Source organism: Eretmochelys imbricata, chromosome 14 (genome assembly GCF_965152235.1).
Source record: "Eretmochelys imbricata isolate rEreImb1 chromosome 14, rEreImb1.hap1, whole genome shotgun sequence".
Taxonomy (NCBI): Eukaryota; Metazoa; Chordata; order Testudines; family Cheloniidae; genus Eretmochelys; species Eretmochelys imbricata.
In genome coordinates, this window is record NC_135585.1 from 53529877 (window position 1) to 53553166 (window position 23290).

Consider the following 23290-nt stretch of genomic DNA (forward strand, 5'->3'; position numbering starts at 1 on the left):
AGCCATCCTCGTGATGAAGGAGGTGGCTCTTTATAGGCTGCCCCTGGTTCCCAGCATGCCCTGTTGTGGCGGCCTACAAATGCCAGCATGCCTTTGGGACTACATTTCCCAGGATTCCTTCTGCCGGATGGACAAGGGCGGCCTTGGCCCTCCCACCCCATTTCAAGGCTTTGATTCTAGGCACAAGTCAGCAGCCTGGGTTCTCTCCCAGAGCACCGCATCCTGGGATCCATTCCTCTAGGGCAGATCTCTTTTCTCCCATATCTTTGCAGCTTAATCCCTGGAATGAATCATAGACCGTTAGGGTTGGAAGAGACCTCAGGAGGTCATCTAGTCCAACCCCCTGCTCAAAGCAGGACCAACCCCGACTAAACCATCCCAGCCAGGACTTTGTCAAGCTGGGCCTTAAAAACTTCTAAGGATGGAGATTCCCTCGCCCTTAGAGGTTTTATGAGTCACAAAATGGCCTTCCTCTGTCCTATGTATACCTTGTCACAGGATAGCTTGGCAAAGGGGTTGTTGACTCGGTCTCCTGATCCGTAGCCACTCAGGGGTTCCCTCCGCTCCGTTGGGCGGCTCCCTTATTTATACACACAGAGAGAGTGTCATATACACAGCCAGCAGCAAGAGAAGGAATTGCAGTGCTAATGCTCCAGCCACCACCAGCGCGATCCTGGCAGCGTCGCTCAAAGGCCCTGAAATGAAAGAGGAGAAGGGGAGCGTTGAGGAGAGGTTCCTAGATTGTCAGCTAACGGGGGCAGGTGCCAGCTTTTTGTTCTGTGTTTTCGCTGCGCCTTGCGCACTGGGGTCCTGGGCCATGACCGGGGTCTCCCCGGCGAGGCTGCAGTACCAATGAACTGCCCCCACAACGTCGTGAATGGAGAGTTAAGGCTGCCCAGCGCTGCCTCATGCCCTTCCAGCACGTGGAGAGCTGCTAAGCTTAAACCTCTAGAAACTATGAAATACAGTTAAGGTGCATGCTAACCCGGCAACTTCACCTTAACTCTGCCCCTGGGAGCTGGTTGGAATTTTTCACCGAAACCTTCTTCTGTTGGAAAAAGGCGGATTTGGCAAAACCAAAACTTTTTGCAGGAAAGATCCCACTACCCACCCAGACCAGGGAATGGAACCCAGGAGTCCTGAGTATCTTCCCCCACCCACAACCCACTATAGCTCACTCCCCTCCCAGAACCTATGATAGAACCCAGGAGTCCTGAATCTCAGCCCCCCAGCCCACAACCCATTAGACCTTTCTCTCCTCCTACAGCTGGGAATAGAAAGAGGAGTTCTGACTCCCACCCCACAACCTAATAGACCCCACTCTTCTCCTAGAGCTGGGATTAGAACCCAGGAGTCCTGAATCCTAGCCCCTCACCCGCACTCCCAACCCATTAGATCTCACTCCCTTCCTGGAGGTGTGGACAGAACCCAGGAGTCCTGATGCCAAGTTCTCTTCTCTAACCACGGTCTAACATCGGCTGCCAATTACACTGACTTACCTCCCTTTTCATTCTTGCTGAGGTCTCCCTCTCCCTGAGGCGGGGTTCCCAGGACAGGCGGAGATGGGGTCGGCTCTGAAATGAGAAGGGGGTAAGAGATGAGAGTGGGGATTTGGGGCACAGCCTCCCCCGTGACCCTGACTCCCAGGGCTGCCTCTAGGCTGCTGAGATAATTCCCTTTTTGATCCTCTGCTTGGGGGTGTGGGCTGTCTGGCAGGGCAGGCAAAGAAAATGGGCTCATCTCTGGTCTTCTGTGTCTGTCCTCATGCTGGAAGGACCTGGTTATTTCTTTAACCCCCCCGTCCCCAGATTCTGCAGCCAGCTGTGCCTTTAGAAACCAAGCCTAGAATGTGCAACACAGATTAGCCATTTCCAGCTACATTTATCCAGCCAGGGACGCAGCTGCTATGCTCCCAGAGAGCCCTCCACGAGCTAGAAAGGGAAAGAACAATCCCCTGAGCTGCTTGGTCCCATGCACACGCTCTATATAGGCCGTGCACTGAGCAGAGTTACTGGGGGCCTGGGAGGGGTGGGGGGGAAGCACAGGACTCACCCAGCACTCCCAGGTCTATGTGAGCCACGCACTCCCCAGTGATCGTGGAGACCACCTGGTAGCTGCCTTCTGCTCCTCTGCTCATGTGCTCCACTTCAAAGCCTCTGCTGGACACGGAGATCTTCTCAGCCAAGGGGATGCGGGGAGGCTGTGAGATCCCATTGAGGGAGACCAGGATCTCCTCCCAGTGGGAGGCGGAGCCATCGAGGCGATACACATGGAAGGACGTCTCGACAGTGTGAAGAGGGATGCACACAGAGCCTCCTTCTGTCGTGGACCAGGAGACCTTCCGACAAACCACGGGAACTGCAAGGGTTAAAAAACAAGCTGATTATAGGGGGAGGGGAGAGCACGTGGTACTGCAGAGATGGTGAGAGGAGCTTGGGGTTTGATGAGTAGATTTCAAGGCCAGAGAGGGGATCGTTAGATCCTCTAGTCCGATCTCCTGTATCTTATAGGACAGAGAATTTCACCCAGTCCCCGCCCCGTTCAGAACCCAGAAACTTGTGTCTTCCAGCGTCTTCCAGCGAGATGTCCAGGCTGGATCTGAAGGCACTGAGACGTTGGAGAAGACACCCCTTTGCTTTAGGAGTTTGTGCTATGGGTTAATCACCCTCACCAGTAGGATGTGGGCTTGCAGCTAGCTTTGTGCGTGCTGATGTGGTTCCCGTGCAGCAAAATCAGAGTCGCTGATAACATCCTACATCTCTTGGCCAGAAGTTCTGGGTTTCCAAATCGAACGTTTCCACTAGGAATGGCCAACACCAGGAATTCTTTATGCCAAAAATGTATGCTTTTTGATGCCAAGGCCAGAAGGAACTACTGCGATCATCTAGTCTGACCACCTGGATAATCCAGGCCAGAGACCTGCCCCAAAATAATTCCTAGAGACGATCTTTCAGAAAAGCATCCAATTTTGAGTTAAAAATTGTCAGTAATTGTTCCGACGGTTAATTACTTGCACTCTTTGAAAATATATGCCTTATTTCCTGTCTGAATTTGTCTAGCTTCAACTTCCAGCCATTGGATCGTGTTCTATCTTTCTCTGTTTGACTGAAGAACCCATTATTAAATATTTGTGCCTTTGTAGATACTTACAGACAGGAATCAAGTCACCCCCAAGCCTTCTCTTTGTTAAGCTAAACAGATTGAGCTCTTTGAGTCTATCACTATATTTTCACTTGAAAATTTCTTGTTGCATTTGTTCCGATTTTTCCCCACCAAACGAAAAAAATCATTTAGAATGTAGTCGAACCAAAACATTAGTTTCAGTTTGAATCAAATGGACTCAGAACAACAATAACAAATAAAGATGTTCATTTTTGAGGGCTATTTCCCCCTTTTTTCTCCCGCCCCCCGCAACCAGTTTCCTCTGGAAAAGTGGAGATAAGGGGAAAATAAATACCAAAAATAAAACAAAAACCCTAATCATAATCATTCCATTTGATTTGAATCAAAGCCAATATTTTCCCATTTGAATCCATTCAAAATACAGTTTCCAATTTGTCAAAATCCAAATGGTACAAACGTTTGTCTAGAAAATTTTCACATAGCTTGACAAAACCATTGTTCTGTTTTAAAAAAAACTTCTTGACAAATTTTTTGGGACTCTGTCTAATTCTCACCAAAGTTTAATTTCGACTCATTTCAGACCAAAACCCTGTTATTTCCATTTAAATCAAATGAATCCAATCGAAACAAATGTTTTTATTTTCATTTGGGGGGGGGCGGGATTTTTTTCCTTTTTCTCTTTTTCTTCCTCCTCTCTTTATCTCCCCCCCCCCACACACACACTGGAAAGGGGGTGAAAAGGAACCCACTAAAAAAGGAAACAAACAAACAAACAAATTCATTTCAACTCCATGTGATCTGAATCAAACTGAATATGTGTCATGTTGAATCAATTCAGTAGAAATCGTTCTGTTGTCAAAAAGCACAGAATTTTGAGTGGTACAATTATTTTATTGTAGACATTTTTCATATGGGTCGAAAAGCCATTTTTTCCATTGAAAACCCTTTTCTGACCAAAAATAAAATAAAATTCAACCATCTCTAACTTCTCTCAGGCTGGGTTTCCCCCAGTAGTCCACCACGGCTCCTTGCCACCCGCAAATGGTCTTGAAAATCACACCGCCCAGCTGGGTATTTTCCGGCTCACCTCTCTTTGGCTCTGTGCTACGCAGAAGCCCTTCGATGTTATTAAATCCCCTTTCAAATGTCTCTGTGTCAGAGTCACTCAGCATCTGCTCTGCTGTTTGGGTTGCAGGCTGATGCCATGGTAGAGTTTAGAGGCCTAATCAGGGATTGGGACCCCACAGTGCTAGGCACTGTACATGCATATACCAGTGAGACAGTCCCTGGCCCAAAGAACTAGTAGATATACAATCCAGGATCACATCCTCCCCTTCCTGTTAGCCCCCCAAATACCCTTCCACCCCCCCCTTCCTTTCAGCCTGACCCTCAGAAATCCATCCAGGCCCCCAGGCCCCATCCACAATCCCCCCCAAATATCCATCCATGTTACCATCCTCAAATTTATCCATGCCACCCAGCCCTCCTCTTGGGACCCCTGAAATCCATCCATCCCCGTTCCGCTCTCTTCTCAGGACCCCCTAATCTACTCCTGCCCCACTCAGGCTCTTAAAAATCCATCCATACCCACTGCCCCTCCTGTCAGAAACTCCCCTCCATCCCTGGCCTCCCTTCAGAACCTGCCTCCTTTTGCCTCCCCAAATCCATCCATCTCCCCTTTCACCCATTCCCTCAGCCCTCCTGCCTCCATCACATCATCCATCCTCCCCTAACCTGCCTCTCCCACTGGTTCCATCTAGGTCCCTCTCAAATCCATCTCTGCCTCCCTGCCCCATTTATCTCCTCACCAGCTGGAGTAGGGGTAGAATAGGAGGAACCTTCCTCTGTTTCCCCAAGGGGGTGGAGGTGGCTCTGGGCTCAGCTGCCTAGAAAGAGTCCTGGAGGGCGGAGGTTGGGGTTCCCTATGCTAAGCTGGGTACTGCAGCTGTGGTTCTCCAAGCAGGCAGGGTGGGGTCAGGCCCCTTGGTTTGCCTGGTGGGGGGACCTTCCTGAAGTGGTAGGTCACTTACCTGAGGTGGTGACTGGCTTCCCTTGGGTGGTTACTATCAAGAGGAGCAGTAGTGGCCAGAGGAGATGTCCCTTTGACATCTTTCCTCTTCGGTGGCAGTGTGAGAGTGAACCAACTTTCCCCAGAGCCTGCAGTAGGGGAGCCCCTGAGATAACGTGCCTCTGCTGAGTCAAGCTAAAATCCCCTCATTGCTGGGAAGGGAGTGGGGCAAAGCGATGGGTTTCTCCCTTGTCATGATCTTTGGGATCACTGTCCACCTGACACAAGAGGCTTTTGACAGCCACAGACACTTACAGCAAACGGATTTCCGCACAATTCATGCTCTGCCTTTGTCTCCTTTGTTTACCAGGGGCACTATCTCCCCCACCCTTAAACTTTCTATTTTTCTTTGCTAGCTAAACAAACCACATTCCGGGATCCATAGTGGAGAGGGAGGTGGACAGAGAAAGCTGAATGGCACCGAGCTGCCAAGTTCGCCTTCTGCCAAGCTGATCCCAGCCAGAGTTGTTATTTTCTCTCCAGTGGTTTCTCATAAATGGAAGTTAAACTCGGTGCCAGAGCCTGACTCACCTTTCTCTGTCGCTAGCTTCCTGGAAATCAGCTTTAGCCAGGGAAAGAGCTGAAGAAATTTAAACCCGTGCTATAATTAGGCAGATGGGGTAGGGCATTAATTTCAGGTATGCACTGTAAATAGAAATTAAGATCCATATTCACACAAATCATGAAGGTGCCCTGTGCTCCTTGGCCCCTGCTGGAATGGAAGAATGGAATTCCTAAAATGCAAACTTTGGGGGAAATCAGGAAATGCAAAGGGAAGGTGGAAACTGTCACACCAATCTTAACGCTGCTCCCTTGGGAATGGTGCGGGAGGATTGGGGATTATATCAGAATTTGCCCCCTCCCCTATTAGACTTGTCATTCTCTCTTTGCCCAGCACTGCTCGCCATCCCCACTCCCAGTCTACACCCTGGGACCCAGTGATGTGAACTGGGCAGCGATATTGATCGGGTAGGTATTGCTACTGGCTGGCAGAGGCTGGTACGGTGCTGTGATCTCCCAGAGGGGTGAAAAGGGGCAGAGTTAAGGTTAGAGGGTGAGACAGAGAAAAGTACCCACTCTTTGTCCTCATCTTAACAACCCCCCCTTCTCTTTTGCTGGCACCCTGCAGGTCTAGCTGTCTGAGGGTACATCTACATCTCCACAAAAGACCCATGGCAGGGCCGTGAATGGCCTAGGTCAGGCGGCTCCAGCTGCCGGGCTATAAAACTTCAGTATAGATGTTCGGGCTGGGGCTGGAGCCTGGTCTCTGAGACCCTGTGAGGGGGCAGGATAACAGATTCCCACCCAAGCCCAAATGTCTACGTTGCAGTTTTATAGCCCCGCAGCGCCAGCCCCTCGAGCCCGAGTCAGCTGACTTGGGCTGAGAGACTCGGTGCAGCTGGTTTTTTTATTGCAGTGTAGACATGCCCAGTGAGTTCCATCCTGCTGCCCATCACCATGGTATCTGGGCACCTTCCATGAAAAATCAACAGCAAAGTCCCTAGTGGATTTCCCGGTGTCTCTGGCTCTTCTCCAGCTCGAGGGAGCAGTGGAGCAGAACCCTGCTTGAGGGAGGGTCTTTTTGTTTTTGGAGGGAATAAACGGGGTGTTCACATTCTGAGCCTCACTTATGGTGGAGTAGCTTTGCAGTGTCTCCTGAAGACGGGCAGATGCCCGCTGTGTCTGGTCTCCTCTGGAAGCTTGTTGCACAGCCAGGCCCCTTCGACGGCGCATGGCTGGGGGCATTACAGAAACCAGGAGATGTTCCTGGCTTTCAGGGACACCTGCTCTCCCTGGAGTTAAGCTGGTTAATTGCAGGAGTTCCAGGGTACAGCCCTTCTCTGCAGCTAACGGGCCCATCAATGAATAGGCACATGCTCCCCACCTGTGAGCACCTGCCCCGGTACCATGCCTTTAGTTTAAGGGACACATACATGTGCCCTTTCTCCCCTTCCAATACTGAGGCCTGCTTGCGTTGGTAGAGCGGAGCAACAGCCTGGGCCAAGGGAGCGGATCAGCGCTGCGAAATGTGAGTGATGGGGTCACTGGCGAGGCAGGGGTTAACGTCGCCTTTCCAGGGGGAAACACAGGCTGGGAAACCCCTGATGCACCAGCAGCCCTGGTGGGAGCAGGACCCTGGCCTGATCAAGTGCATGGGGATTTCCCCAGCATGTAAAAGAAACAGAAACTCTACAGTGCTCTTGCCTCTGGTATCAGCAGCTGGCTGAGCCCTGCAACGGGCCAAATTCTGCTTTCCATTAGACTGGTGTAAATCCAGAGCAATCACCTCACCGCCTTCACTGAGCCAAATGCTGCTCTCACAATGGGGTATATTCAGAACCATTCCACTGACGTCACTGGTGTCACTCTGGGTTTACACTAAGGTCACTGAGATCAGAATCCAGCCCCACTGACTTCACTGGAGTCACTCTGGGTTTACACTGGGGTCACTGAGATCAGAATCCAGCCCCACTGACTTCACTGGAGTCACTCTGGGTTTACACTGGGGTCACTGAGATCAGAATCCAGCCCCACTGACTTCACTGGAGTCACTCTGGGTTTACACTGGGGTCACTGAGATCAGAATCCAGCCCCACTGACTTCACTGGAGTCACTCTGGGTTTACACTGGGGTCACTGAGATCAGAATCCAGCCCCACTGACTTCATTGGAGTCACTCTGGGTTTACACTGGGGTCTTTCAGATCAGAATCCAGCCCTACTGACTTCACTGGAGTCACTCTGGGTTTACACTGGGGTCACTGAGATCAGAATCCAGCCCCACTGACTTCACTGGAGTCACTCTGGGTTTACATTGGGGTCACTGAGATCAGAATCTAGCCCTACTGACTTCACTGGAGTCACTCTGGGTTTACGCTGGGGTCACTGAGATCAGAATCCAGCCCTACTGACTTCACTGGAGTCACTCTGGGTTTACACTGGGGTCACTGAGATCAGAATCCAGCCCTACTGACTTCACTGGAGTCACTCTGGGTTTACACTGGGGTCACTGAGATCAGAATCCAGATCAGACTCCACTGACTGCAGTGGGACCACTCCGAATTTATACCCAGATCACTGAGATCAGACTGGGTGTCCCCTCTCCTGCAAGACGTGAGCTATCAGCTGGTAACCGACCCATAATTCACCTGGGATCAGGTCTCTCCCCCTCCCTCCCAACAACACCACAAAGGTTTTAATCGACCAGAAGGACAGTAGGAATCCCAGACTGGATCAGACCTGAGATCCCTCTAGTCAAGCATGTTCTCTCCAACCAGGGACGCTGGAACGGTGGCGGAGGGAGCAGGAGGCCATGGCCCCATCCCACTTTTAAAAGTGGAAGGGTTATGCCCTCTCACTTCTTATTGGCCATAAGGGTGAGCGACGGGGATAAGAGGGGGCAGAGAGGAGCGAGCAGGGGCGGGCCCTTGGGGAAAGGGGCGGTGCATGGGCGGGGCTTCAGGGGAAGGGGCAGTGTGGGGGCGGGGCCTCAGGGAGAAGGGGTGGCATGAGGGGCGGGGCCAAGGTTTGGGTGCTGGTGTGGGACCTTGCGTCGCTCCTGTGTCCAGCAGCGGCTAGAGCTCCAAATATTGGCAAACCGCTTGGCCCAAAAGAGGCAACGTTGTATTGTGTGATCTGAAAAGAAAGTTAAATCATAGACCACAGTGATCGTGTAAGGAAACCAGCTCCCCTTCCCCCCCGCAAGCTTTAACTCTCTCTCGGATGGGAGTATCCTAGGATTCCTTCGGCCTTAGCTGCTTCCTGCAGATTGTGTTTAAATGCTGTTTTATTCATGTATGCAGCGGGTGCGAGTCACTTGCCAGGATTATCTGGGTGTGTCTCACTTCATCGCTTCCCTGCCACTGGGGCCTTGGACACCTGGGTCCCTCCTGTTCTCTGCCTGTGGCCCAAAACAGTTTAGTCTCCTGGGCGGGTGGGGGGGCCTGTAATGTGTTGGGTTTGGTGTGCGGGGTGCTGGGTGTTGTCGGTGGCCTGTGACACACAGGCGGTCGGAGCAGATGGGCCGGGGGTCCCTTCTGGCTTTAAACTCTATGACCGTGGTCGCTGCCTATGCCCTGTGTATCCTAGCGCTCGCCTGGCGGCTACCTCTCCCCGGGCAGCACTGGAAAGCGGGGCCCATTTCGAAAGCCGCCAACACACCCTTAGTTTTGCAGGGCACAGGAAAACAGGCATCAAGTCAGCCCCGGCGCGAGGTGGGATTTGATCCCCGTGCTGACGTTTTTGGGGTTGCAATTTCCTGTCGAGCTGCCCAATAAACAACAGCACAGAAACAGGCCTAGTAGCAGAGCGCGGGCGGCCGGCCGCTCTAAAAATAATATTTCGGGCCTCAACTCGGCTAGCTAAGGAAATCACCGTTACTGTTGCAGGCCACTGGCTCCTTTTCGGCTGAGGGGAGGGATAGCTCAGTGGTTTGAGCATTGGCCTGCTAAACCCAGGGCTGTGAGTTCAATCCTTGAGGGGGCCATTTAGGGATCTGGGGCAAAAAATGGGGGATTGGTCCTGCTTTAAGCAGGGGGTTGGACTAGATGACCTCCTGAGGTCCCTTCCAACCCTGATAGTCTATGATTCTATGAGGGTCAGAAGCCAGGGACTTGGGCCTAGCTCTTGAAAGTCTAACGTCCATGGATCTGGCCCCGGGGGGTGGGGGTCCTACCCACCCCTGAAATACTTGGGAAAACAAACGGTTTGGGCAGCGAGGGGAATGAACTGGCAGCAGTAGGCAGTGATGCCCTGGCAGACTGGCTCCTTTGGAGGAAGACAGAGGGAGTTTAGGGCAGGCTTCTGAATGCCAGTGAGATTTGGGCGGCTTAAGGGCTTGGCCTCCCCCCCGACCCCGCCAGCCTTGTGGAGCCCTCTCTATCCCAAACCACAGCCCCCCGCCTATCCCAGCTCTGGCCAACCCCCTCACAGCTCTGCCGGTGCCCTCAATCCTGGCTTTCAGCCCCCACTGCGGGCACGGAACGGGATGAGGGGGGCAGGGGGCCATGGCCCCCCCACTTTTTACTGGCTGAAAGGGCAAGTCACAGGGGAGGGGGTGGAAAGAAGCAAGCAGGAGGAGGAGGAGTCATGGGGGAAGAGGTGGCGCCTTGGGGAAAGGGGCGGTGTGAGGGCATGGCCTCGGGAGGAATGGGCGGCGTGAGGGTCGGGGTTCGGGGAGACAGGGAGGTGCGGGGGTAGGGCCTTGGAGCGGGCGGTCACACACCAAAGAGGCAGGAGCTAGGTGGATGGAAGAATTTTTTTCTAGCCACTTAGCTGCATCCACACCAGCGGCTAGGTCAACCTAACTACGGCACCCAAGGCCTTCAGGTTTTCACATCCCTGAAGGATGTCGCAAGTCGATCTAGTTTTGGAGCCTCGACCAGGCCTCAGTCGTCAGGTTGGTGACCAAGAGGCCCACCTCATTTTGGAAGGCAGCCGGTTCTGGCCAGTGGGAGGACAAAGGGCTGAGGTGAGAAGACCCTGGGTGACCTGACCAGACAGTTCCAGACAGTGGGGAACAAAGGATGGAAAAGACAGGGCCCTGGAAGAGAGAGGGCCCAGGTGACCTGTTTACTTGGGATCAAAGACAAAGGACGGAGGAGGGGCTGCTAGGGAAGGTGATATAGGATGATCGGCTGGAAAGAAGGGGCTTCTGGACTGGGCTTGCCCTAGCAGTTTAAGGGCTCCCAAGGAGTTTGGGGGTACCTGTCTCCTTGAAGCTTCTTAAAGGTTTGGGGAACTTGAAAGAAACTGGATCTTTCTTCAGCCCCATTTTCAGCTTCCCCAAAACTTTCACGGCCTTTTAAGGTGTACATTGACTGAGGCAGGGCTCAGGAGGAGCCCGTACCTCACTGAAGACATGCTGTGCTGCCCAGAGGGGCTTTCCTCTCTGGAAACTCCCCCAGTCTGCCCGCCGAGCAGCCTGCTTAAAGGAGACGCACCCGCATCTTCACAGCCTCCTGCCGAGTAGCCTTTGCTAGAGCCCACAAAGGGGAACTCAGCCATGATCACCACAGACATCAAACCAAGCGTATGTCTCTCTTACAGCTGTGGCGAACAGGGCTGGAGGTGCCTCGGTTCCAGATGGCTGCAGCCAGCTGACACCTTATGAATGCCAGGCCCAGCATGATTGTCAAACCATTTCCCAGCTTTGCCCACTGTGTGGCTCATCCCTTGAGCGCTCACAGCTCCTGCTTCCCACACAAAAGGCAGCGGCTTCTTGCTGGTGCAGGAACAGCCTATTGTAACACCGACAGACCCCCCTCAGTCGTCGGCGGGCGGAATCAAACTTGGGACCTCTGGATCTTAGTGCTTGAGCTAAAAGCCGACTGGCTGTTAGTTAAGGCCGTACAGCAGACTCCTTTTATCTCTCTCTTTAAGTGGTCTCAGTGCCACTAGATGGGACAGAACACCACACCCAGATGGTGTGTGGGTTACACTATCACTTAAAGAAAAGGAGGACTTGTGGCACCTTAGAGGCTAACAAATTTATTTGAGCATAAGCTTTCGTGAGCTACAGCCATGCATCCGATGAAGTGAGCTGTAGCTCACGAAAGCTTATGCTCAAATAAATTTGTTAGTCTCTAAGGTACCACAGGTACTCCTTTTCTTTTTGCAAATACAGACTAACACGGCTGCTACTCTGAAAACTATCACTTAAAATTTTCCGGGGGGTTCCTAGTCCTGCTGGCAGGCTAAGGCACTGTGTAGGGAAGCCTGCAATATGGGTCTCAGCAGTGAGTTTGAAAAGCACTGACTTTGCACAAGGTGGGGTTGAGTTGTGCCTCGCTGCCTCAGGGAGCAGCCTGTTTTGTCTCTCACTGTTTTGGGGTTCTTATGTGTCATCGTTTTAAATTCTCAGCATTAAAGTCCTGTTACGTTGCAATCTTCCATCAACAATATTTTATGTTTTTCATCTAATTTGTCTCTGGATATGCCATGAACGTAATAATATGCTTTCACCCCAAAAATTCTGGCTCTGCAACATAATCACCCTCGAGCAGAATATGGAGTCATTAGCCTTCAGTAAGGTAGGGAAAAAAAACACTGAGCAGCCTCTGCCAGATACCACTTCCTGATGTTGGCTGAGTCACCTGTCTCCGTTCGCATATAAAGAAGCAGCTGCCCCTTTCTCAGAGCCCCAGCCCCTGGGCGTGCACTCGCCTTCGGCTGAACCAGCCATGGCTGGGGAAATAGTCTATGCTGATTTAAACATCCGTGGAGATTCGTCCCTCGCCAGCCGACCCCAACCTTCTCACCACCTCAGTAAGTGCATTTTACCACCTATGTTCTCACGATGGTTGTGATGCTGTATTTCTAAGGCATGCCGCAGCACGGGGCGTTTTAAGGGAGATTGTACAGCACCTTGATTCTGCTCAGTGTCAGGTGAAGCACTGGCCCATGGGTCTGGATTGGGATCTGTAATCCTTTAACACAATAGAGAGCGCTCTGAGAACCTGCTGAATAGTGATGTGTCTCAGAACCCTTCATGGCCGCTTGTAGTCTTACACGCTGATCTGAATGTAGGCGAGTTGTAGGATAGGACCTCTAAGGATTCTTGGTTAAAGTGAGCTGTAGCTCACGAAAGCTTATGCTCAAATAAATTGGTTAGTCTCTAAGGTGCCACAAGTCCTCCTTTTCTTTTTGCGAATACAGACTGACACGGCTGTTACTCTGAAACCTGGTTAAAGAAAGGAATTGTACAGGTTTCACTATGGGATTTGTGTGTGGGACAGATGGGGGCAAATCGAGGAGCAGAGAAAGAGCTGCAATGGGCATGTCTGGGGAAGGATGAGCGGTAATTAGCACGAGAATCTGGGAGGACTAGGATTTCGGTGTTTTACTGATTCAGCTCTCGGTTACTTTAGCGGGAGCCTTGAGTGGTCTTGTTGATTTGTTCCCCTGTAACATCGTCTCTTAAACTAGATTGCAAAATCTTAGGTGCTCTTCTTTTACTGTGTGCGTACAGCGGCGCTCAGTGCAAGGGGGCCGCTAGGAATGACTACAACACAAATATTGAATCATTAACAGAAATAGAATTAAGGCCAGGTTCTCATCTGTTAGACCAGTGCAAATCCAGAGTGAGCTCTCAGTGCCGGATTCTGACCTCTTGTGTAAATCTGGAGTGACCCCACTGACATCAATAGATTCAGGGCTGGAGTCTGATCTTAGTCGATCTGGAGTGACCCCCACTGCAGTCAGTGCAGTCAGGGATGGATTCTGGTCTCAGTGACTCCACTGTAAATCTGGAGTGACTCTCCTCAGTTAACTGCTTTACTCTGTATTTGCCCTAGGGTAGCTGGGACCAGATTCTGGCAGAGGCTGAGGAGGTACAGAGAGAGGTGGAGAGATTGGGGGCGTCCGCTGCAGGAAGACATGGAAGATCTGCTGGGGGTCGGGGGCAAGAGGAGACAAGGGGTAATGATTCCAGTGTCTACTGCTGGAGGTGGTCGATTCTCCATAGGATAGAGAGAAATCACTCTCCTTCTCTCTTGTGTGTGACTAATACTCAAAGTGCATCGGTCACATTAACACATCCCCACAAACCTCCTGCACTGCATTATGACACAGCTTTGCCTGTAACAGCTAAACCCCCTCCTGGGGTTGGGGGGAATTCCCGTCCCCCTCCGGGGTGGCAAAATCGACCCCACCTTATTGCCTCTCCTCCCCAGCTGAAGGCTGCAAGGGGGCAAATTAATTTCATACCAGGGCTCTCTACCAGAGGCAACACTGAATCATCCACTCCTGTTCAGCCACTATCCCTCACTTTACGGGCAGCATGGCCCGTTAAAGCTTTCATCCCCCCCACCCCCCGCAAGTGGAATAGCATTCACTTTGCATGGCCTTAACCCTGCCCCACGGCCGACGGTGTTGTCCTGGCCCCACTGAAGTCAATAGCAGAACTCCCACTGACTTCAGAATTTCATGGAAATGTAGGACAGGAAGGGACCGTGATAGGTCGCCTAGTCCAGTCACTTGCACTGAGGAAGAACTAAGTATTTTCTAGACCATCCCTGACAGGTGTTCGTTTAACCTGTCCTTAAAAACCTCCAAAGATGGAGATTGTACAACTTCCCCTCCCCAGGTCCCTGGCGCTTAACTACCCTGACAACTAGGAAGTTTTTCCTAATGTCCAACGTAAACCTCCCATGCTGCAATTTAAGCCCGTTGCTTCTTGTCCTGTCCTCAGTGGTTAAAGAGAACAATTCATCACCCTCCTCTTTACAACAAACTTTTATGTACATAACGTCTGTTATGTCCCCACTTCGTCTTCTCTTCTCCAGACTTAAAAAAATTGGGTTTGTTTAATCTTTCCTCGTAGGTCCTGTTTTCTTTACTCATTTTTGTTGCGCTCCATTGGCCTTTCTCTAGTTTGTCCACATCTTTCCCGAAGCGTGGTGCCCAAAACTGGACACAGTACTCCAGCTCAGGTCTTATCAGTGCTGAGTAGAGCAGAACCATACTCCTCGCGTCTTGCTTACAACGCTCCAGCTAATACATCCGAGAGTAAAGGTTGCTCTTTTTTTTTGGTAACAGTATTCACCCAGCGTTCCCATCAGGGCTGACACCAAACTAAACTGACACAATTAAACCAGCAACAAATTCAGCTCAGTGACAGCTGGCCGTTCATCTCTGTAGCCTTTCCCCACAGAGTTCTCACTTCACACCCCAGGCATTGTGCTGAGCCTCATGTAGGTCACAGGCTGAGAGAGCACAAAGAGGAGCGAAGACCGCAATGAGGCCAACTAGTGCCTGTGCGTTTCTTCCTTTCTTCCACAAGCGACTGGACTGCTACCAGTCAGAGCTGCAAGCTGGTGCCTGCGTCACAAGATTTAACACATCCTTGAGTTTTTGTTAAGAATATATACTGGCCTGGTAATGCAGGAAAAAATGTGGGTGGTAGATATCGAGGCATGAATCATAGCAGGAGTACAAATGAATCCATTATTTAGATGGACGGTGAGACCATCTAGAGTCATATTAGACAACGAAGGCCTAAGAGGTGTAAGCCTGTGTGCTACTAATTCACAGGGAGGACTGGTTGAAATGTTTCTGTTGAGTCAAGTTTCAATGGAAAATTGGGTTTTTGGCTAGATAATTTTTTGCTTGCAAGCAGCATTTGCTTTCTGCAGAAAACGTACGTCGGTTCTTTGGTTAAAAAACCAGAATGCCTGAAAATAAAACTCTTTGCCCAGGTGCCACATGGGAATTGCAGTTTAGTTTCTTCATGTGCCCAGTCTCTTCTATGGGTGGGCTCCCCAGCTGGACTACATCTCCCATGATGCACCAGGGCCCAGGGACACGCTGATGCCCATCTTCTCCCCCCCAACAGAGGAGACCACAGGGTATCATAGGAGATGTAGTCCAACCAGGAGCCTGGCCTACAGAGGAGAATGAGAAGCAGAGGAACCTGAACTACAAGTCCCATGAAGAAATAAAGCAACATTTCCAAATCAAAATATTTCAGTTTTTGGTGATGGGGGGTTGGGGGGGAATTGTTTTGTTTTTGTTGAAAATTCATAGTCTTCATCAGTTCTATTGTTCCAGAAGTTACAATGCAACATTCTGGCTAGACAGTCACAGGGGGGCTCCGAAGCATGGCATATTTATGTCTAACAAACTGGTCTCTGTTATCACAATAAGGGAGACCTGTCTCAGTTTGGAGGTTTTTTTTAAAGACAGACTGAACCAGCAGGAGCTAACTAAGCTCCAGCCCCTTTTATAATTATTATTAGCTCACTTAACCTTAGCAGAGAGTGCTTAGTCAAAATGCCATCACTCTTACAGAATGCCATCACTTTCCCCGCTGGCGTCAGATAGCTCAGAGGGTCAGCTGGGCTGCAAACGTCGTCCTGCTGGGAGCTATGATGGCCCTGAGCGTCTGGGGTGAGTAGCTCGAGGCCACCCATCCACTTGTTTGGGGGTACAGCGAGGTATCCAACATTCTTGTGTCCCTCCACAGTGCTGCTCTCCCTCAGGCCCGCATTACCCGAGTTCCTGAGCACCAGGCAATCTTGAACATTGAACAACCTTAAAATTAATCTTCTGTGAGACAGAGCTATTATCCCCTTTTACAGATGGGGAAATTGAGGCCCACGGAGACAAAATGACTTGACCAAGGTCACATAGGAAGCCTGTGGTAGAGCAGGGATGTCTCCCAGGTCCCAGGCTAATGCTGTAACCATGGGGCAGGAACTCAATTTAGGATTCTATTCCAGTTGCTAAGAGATGATTCAATACTTCACCCAGGCAGGACATGTCACATGAACAAGATAACATTGACGTATGCCATTCAAGTGACTCATTCAGGACAACTTTCCCTTTGCTAATGTGGAATGGACCTGAATGTTTGTAATGAATGATCTAGCCATCTATTAATCCCCACACAGACTGCCTTATCTGTCCCCCACCATGTCACCTTATCTGACTATCTATCCCCCCCCCGCACCGCCTTCTCTATCTGTCCAGCACCCTGCATGCTGCCTTATCTAACAATCTATCCCCCCACACCACCTTGTCTATCTGTCCCTTCACCATTATCTATCAATCTATCACCACCCTATCACCCCACACACTGCCTTACCTTATCTATCCATCCACACCCCCACCACCTTACCTATCTATCCATCTCCATACACAGCAATCTCTCTATCCAACCCCCCGACACACCACCTTATCTATCTATCTACCTTATCTATCCATCTCCGTACACAGCCATCTATCTATCTATCCAGCCACCCCACCACCACCTTATCTATCTATCCATCTCTGTACACAGCCATCTATCTATCCAGCCACCCCACCACCGCCTTATCTATCTATCCATCCCCAAACAGAGCCATCTATCTATCCATCCACCCTTCCACCACCACCTTATCTATCTATCCAACCCCATACACAGCCATCTATCTATCCACCCCCAACACACCACCTTATCTATCTATCCATCCATTCTCTCCCACACCACCTTATCTATCTATCCATCCACTCTCCCCCACACCACCTTATCTATCTATCCCCATATCTGCCCCCGCACTCCGTACCAGTCAATAGACCCTCAAAAATAGTCTATTACAGAAGGTCTCAAACATGCAGCCTGCGGGCCACATGTGGCCCACAGAATTATTTCCTGCGGCCCGCCATAGGCGCCGACTCCACCGGCAGCCAAGCTCCCGTCCCTCCCCCCCAGTACGCTGCATCCCTGCTCCTCCGCCTACGTCCCAGTGCTTCCCGCCGCCAAACAGCTGTTTGGCGGCGCTTAGGACTTTCCAGGAGGGAGGGAGGAGGAGCAGAGATGCGGCGCACTCAGGGAAGGAGGCGAAGAAGAGGCGGGGTCAGGGTGGGGATTTGGGGAAGGGGTTGGAATGGGGGCGGGGAAGAGGCGGGGCCTCATGGACGAGACGAGCAGTCTGAGGTATGAAGTTCAGCATGTGTGATTCTTTGCTGTGAGTAGTTGGGAAGAATGTTGGTTAAAAGTGGCAACGTATTTTGTATGAATAGTTACTTTAAAAAGTTCCTGCCATTGCAGCTATGTTGATAGACTGTTAGTGTAGAGATCATCATCAGTGTTACTGACCACATAAGGAATAGTTACAGGTGTTTATATTTTATTAAAACCCCTCTTCGCGTTACAGTTTTAAGAAAGTTCATACATTGACTTCTAAGAGCATACTATATTACTCTTCATTTTTGATACACACTATTTTTGGTACACACTATACTTGTGTATCGTTGAATGAAAGGGTTTCAGCGATGCGGCCCTCGGGCCAATGTACTAGTCCCCATGTGGCCCTTGTGGTGATTTGCGCGTTTGAGATCCCTGGTCTATTACAACCCCGTGTTCTCACCATTCCAAACCTAAATCATTCACACCGATGCTGCTATAAAGTTTTTCAGGGCGCCTGCCATAAAGCAGAGACCGGCGCAGCCTCCGTGGCCCCCGAGAGCGACAGGGTCACCAGGAGAAATGGACATGGTACAGACTGCAACTCCAGCTTGACGTCTCACCTAAGACAGCGTCTGTGCGACTCCCCCCGGAGCAGCTCAGCAGGTAAACGCAACCGACCTCCGCCCGCCCGGCTCCGTCCGCGGAAGAGCTCCCTGTGACCCAAATCACGGGTGCTGCTCGCAGATCCGGGGCGGGGTTGGGTCAAGCCGAGAGCAGCCTCGCGTGGTCCCACAACATCAAGGTTTCTGCGGGCAAGCTCCCCTGAATGCCAGCGCGGCTGATCTGGGCCATTCCGGGCTCCTTCGCTGCAGACCTGCACATCTGAACCTCGTCTGAAAAATGAACAGCCCCACCCCGTGCTCCAGCTCAAGCAGATGCTGCTGGGCTGGGGAAGGTCTCCAGCCTGCCTTGCACAGGAGATCAGGCTACATGATGACAATTATTTCGAAGGCCAGCAGACCTTCCCACGCAGGCTGTCAGCTTCCCCTTATTTCGGATGGGGGTGGAAGAGGAAAGGGAACTGGTTAGAGAAGCAGGGTAGGTCAGGGTGGGTGTGGTTCCCCTTCCCTCCCCCCAATTCCTGTAGCGGTTGAAATGTCCCAGTAGCTGAGGATGGGGGAGGGAAGGCTGAGAGGCTGGTTCCCCTCCCCGAACTCCAGGAGAAGGCAGTTTGGGGGCATTTGACCCACTGTTCGGAACAGGGTTTACTGATGGGGGGCATTCACACAGCTGGGAGGTGTCGGGGTGGGAGCCCTGCAGTGGTGGATTACCGCACGGGCCCAGGGGACCCATGCCTAGGGGCTGCAGCCAATTTGGGGGCCACAGAAAAATCCTACCCCCCGCCCCCACCGTGGCCCTGGGGCTGGAGGAGTTGGGGAACAGAGCTTCTCTGGTCGCTGCTCCGCAGTGGGGGAAAGGGGCAGAAAGGAGCAAGCAGGGGCGGGGGCAGGACAGAAAGGAGTGGGGCCATGGGGAATGGGAGGAACGAGCCAGGGCCAGGGGTGGGATGGGGGCAGGGATGTGGAAGAAGAGGGGGGGGCTGTGGGAGGGGCTGCAGGCAGAAGGGGCGGGATGGGGATGGGACCGCAGACGGAAGGGGTGGAGCAGGGCCACACTCCCAGCACCAGGGCCTCCCCACTTGCTCTGGTCCAGGGCCCCAGGAGACCTTAATTCACATCTGGGTTCCTGTCACTCTTTTCCCCCCACCAAGATCCCCTCAGTCCCGACCCACAACCTCCTGCTGTCCCAGCCCTGGGCTCTCCTCACCCCACAGCTCCGCCAGCGCCCCTCACGCCTAACTCACAGCTCCTGCAAGCCCAGCCCTGGGGTGCCCCCATCCCACAGCTCTGCTGGTGCCCCTCTATCTAGACCTGCAACCCTCCAGCTATTCCAATTCTGGCTTTTCTCCCAGCAGATGAAATTCTACAAGAGAGAAAAGTCCCTGGTTACCATATTTAGCCGGGAGGCTCCAAAACCATTTGCACAGTTTTGCTGAGTCTTTAGTCCCAGTAAATTCAACTCTTTACATTTCCCCTTCCAGAGGCCCCCGGGTGCAGACTCTGTCCCCTGACCTGGCTGCTGCATGGGGACAAGTGCTACTGGTTTTCTAAAGACAGCAAAAACTGGAACGAGAGTCGTGACGACTGCTCGGTGAAGAGCTCTCGAATGCTCGTGACCCAGGACCAGCGTGAGATGGTAAAGTCAATAGTAGGGCGTGGGAACTTCAGCTGGAGAGATGTCGAGCTCGACCTATCAAAATGCAGTGCTCTTCTAACCTCTCCCCCCCCCCAAATTCTGTAGTATCTGACCACCTCCCACGCTTTAATCTCAACACCCCGTGAGATGGGTCAGTATCAGCCCTGATAGACAGATGGGCAATTTCCCTTTGTGTCCCAGTTTCCTCAGTATGTCTGGGGAAACCGAGGCACCGAGGGACTTGCCCCAAGATCACTCAGTGAGTCTGTGGGAGAGCAGGGAACAGAACCCAGGCGTCCTGAGTCACAGCAAGCATCCTAATCCCTGGACCGGGTAGGCTATCACCTCACTTGAGTCACTCACGTTATGGTAATCGGTTATTCTAGAGTCACGTTGGCAGCTCAACCAGCCCAAGGCCTGGGCTGTAAGGTTAGACTCGCAAAGGCCAAGCTGGTTCCCCCCGGTGGGAGAAGAGTTCTCCGGAGGATGGAAACACCCACAGGAAACCCTAGAATCATTCCATTCCAGAAGATAAGTGCGGAGGATTGAGTGTAAAAACAACTGCCACGGGAAACCAGCATTGGGCTTAAGATGCCGTACGGAGCACGTGAAAATAGTGAAATCCCACTGACCATTTTCTGATAATCCTGAGCGTAAACGAAGGCCCACGTCCACAGAGGTGTATACAGAGGTGCAAATCCCTTTGTGCACGTACTGTTTAAAAAAGTTCCGCTCCAAACGCCACGGGGATGTAGTTGGAAGAGTTTGACAGCTAAAATTCAGTGCCACAACTGTGTCTATTCACTCATTACTATATAGAAAGCTATAGATACATAGCTGAAGAGCTACAATATCTAGGGTCCTGCATGTCCGATACTCTGCTTTCTTTTGGGCACAGAACTTCAAAACTTAGGGCTAGATCCTTGAAGGTAATTTTGGCTCCTTATATCCGTTTATTTCAAAACCAACTGAAGGAGCCTAAATTCTTTCGAATTACGGGCAGTTACATTTATCGGTATACCTGGCCTACACTTTACAGGCATTCATAAATAACGTCACAGGGGGGAAATACCCTATTTGGATTGGACTGCACCTGACAACCTCCAAGAGAAACTGGACGTGGCTGGATGGTTCCCTGTTAAATCAAACAGGGTGAGTATTTCCTGTTTTGAATTTAAGTCTGGAATCACCTTGTAACTTGATCATTCTGGCTGTTCGTGGGGCCAAATGCAAACCTCTGCTGGGCTGGAACTAGAAGGTCACTTTCGTCCTCGGCTTCACATGTTAAGGGCCGTATTTTCAAAGTGAGCCACAAAAAAAGGAGTGATCGCAACATCTCCAGCTGAAACGGCAGTCGTACTCCAATGCGATAGGTGTGCATGCAACCTGCAATGTCATCCATTGACCTTCATCTCATTGTTCCCTTGTACTCCCCGGTCTGTCTCCATCTGTTCTTATACTGAGGTTGGAAACTCTCTGGGGAAGGGCTGTCTTTTTGTTCTGTGTTTGTACAGCTCCTAGCACACCCAGGTCCTGCTCCCAGACTGGAGCTCATAGGCATAGGCGCCGACTCCATGGGTGCTCCAGGGTTGGAGCACCCTCGGGGGAAAATTGGTGGGTACTCTGCACTCATTGGCAGCCTGGCTCCCCACCCCGCCCCCCCGTCTCAACTCACCTCCGCCTCCTCCCCTGAGCACGCTGTCCCCGCTTCTCCTCCCAGCGCTTGCTGCCGTGAAACAGCTGTTTTGTGCCGTAACAAGCTGGGGGAGGGAGGGAGAGGAGAGAGAACATGGCGCGCTCAGGGGAAGAGGCGGGGATTTGGGGAAGGAGTCCAATAGGGGCAGGAAGGGGGCGGAGTTGGGGTGGGGACTTTGAGGAAGGGCGGGGGCAGGAGGAGGGCAGGGCCAGGGCAGGGGGGCGCGAGCACCCACCAGTGCTAGGAGAAGTTGGCGCCAATGCGCAAAGTTGCTACTATAATACACCTAGTAACTAACGTACAGCGCCTCATACCATGGGATCCTGGCTCCTAGGCACAACAGTTATAGTAATTCTCCCTCATGCCCCCTGCTCTTGCCACCTACCCCCCCCAAAAAAAAAGGGGGCAGAGAAAGTTTGAGGTTCTGTCAAGCGAGGCACGGTTTGGCTGATGGAAGACCCTATGCAGAAGCGGAGTACACGGCTTATAATTAATCTGGTGGATTCGGGGAGCCCATGACAGCTAGAGGGAACAAAGTTGCGGAGGAGAGATGGGCAGAGTCTATTCTCATTCACTCTGGGTGTGTGCGTTTCACCTAAGCCCAGCAGAGTGGGTGGGTAAGTAATTCGGTAGCCATGGTCGCCCTCTCCCACCCTCGTGGCAGGTTTGTAACAGAGATCCCCGTCCACCGAGATTCTGTTCTGATGAGGCTCTTGGGTAACGGCGCCAGAGCCTGGTCACTGGGGGTGGGATCGAACCTGGGACCTCTGAAGCTTAGCGCATGAGAATCTGCTGCAGGGATAGGCTGTAGGCGGACTGCGGGCCAAACCTGGACCTCCAGATGCTTTTGAACGGACCGCTAAATCTTTTCGTTTACTTATTATTGTTAGTGTGGCGTGAAAAAGGTTTCTCTGGAGTCTGGCCCTTGGCTAGGCTTTGACCAAGCAATCTGGACCTTGGCAAACAAATAATTGACTAGCCCTGCTCTGATGCATGAGCTAAAAGCGAGGCTGTAGCAGACTCATTAACCTCTAGGCCACTAGACAGGGACAGGGCACAACCCCCAGCAGGCCTGGGTTACACTAGCAGTCACCCCTTTCCCCCCACACTGTCTCTGCACGTTCCTGCCGTGCATGAAACAACAAGACTAATCCCCATCACAGTTGGTTTGTTTCTCTCTCTTTCTCCCTATCAGCTCCTTACAGGCTTGGTGAGGTATCTGAACCCTAAGGGGGGGGGGGGGGAATCAAGTGCTACTAAACAACAAGCAAGTCCTGCTCTAGGAGCGAGGTGATAGATCTAGATGCCCCTGGTGACTTTCTTTGTTTTTCTGCAGGGTCTCACTATCGGCCCCTGACACTGGAAACAGCTGTGGGGTGTGGAAGAAGAATCAGATTCGTGGTGAAATCTGCCGTGGTACCTTTAAATGGATTTGCCAGAGAGAAGCGGTCCTGATATAAATGGCATTAACGGAGCCCCTATTTGATTAAGGGACACCCAGGACTAAGGTTCGAGCTTTGGGTAAAGTTCTCATAGGTGGAGGGCCGTTGCTGGGCCTGGGAAAACGCCACCCTCCACTCTGTCAGTGCTGGGACGCTTTAGAAATACACAAGAGAAAGAGCTACCCCCAAGGGGCACGTGTAAGCACAGAATGAACTTGTCTGCATGCAAACGCACATAGGCATGAAACATACACAGAGCTGCACTTCGCAGGCCGTGGCTGTAGGAGGACAGATCTTCACGAACACGGGCTTCAGAGTG

At 51.7% G+C, this 23290-nt stretch overlaps 1 protein-coding gene across 1 annotated transcript; it reads left to right on the plus strand.

Annotated features, from left to right (window-relative positions):
* The first annotated feature begins 12370 nt into the window (after positions 1–12370).
* Positions 12371–23288, plus strand: LOC144273958 (killer cell lectin-like receptor subfamily F member 1). The gene is made up of 6 exons (XM_077832684.1): positions 12371–12455; positions 15978–16076; positions 18079–18240; positions 19679–19833; positions 20873–20985; positions 22866–23288. Exons 1-6 carry the CDS (start codon positions 12371–12373, stop codon positions 22987–22989), a joined length of 738 nt encoding a protein of 245 aa, XP_077688810.1. The 3' UTR covers positions 22990–23288.
* The last annotated feature ends 2 nt before the right edge of the window (positions 23289–23290 follow it).

Excerpts from the sequence above, each read along its gene's own strand:
- LOC144273958 (XM_077832684.1), top strand. The coding sequence starts at position 12,371 with ATGGCTGGGGAAATAGTCTATGCTGATTTAAACATCCGTGGAGATTCG. Across the intron at positions 18,241-19,678 it reads CCCCCGGAGCAGCTCAGCAG|AGGCCCCCGGGTGCAGACTC; the intron begins GTAAACGCAACC and ends TTCCCCTTCCAG. Across the intron at positions 20,986-22,865 it reads TCCCTGTTAAATCAAACAGG|GGTCTCACTATCGGCCCCTG; the intron begins GTGAGTATTTCC and ends GTTTTTCTGCAG.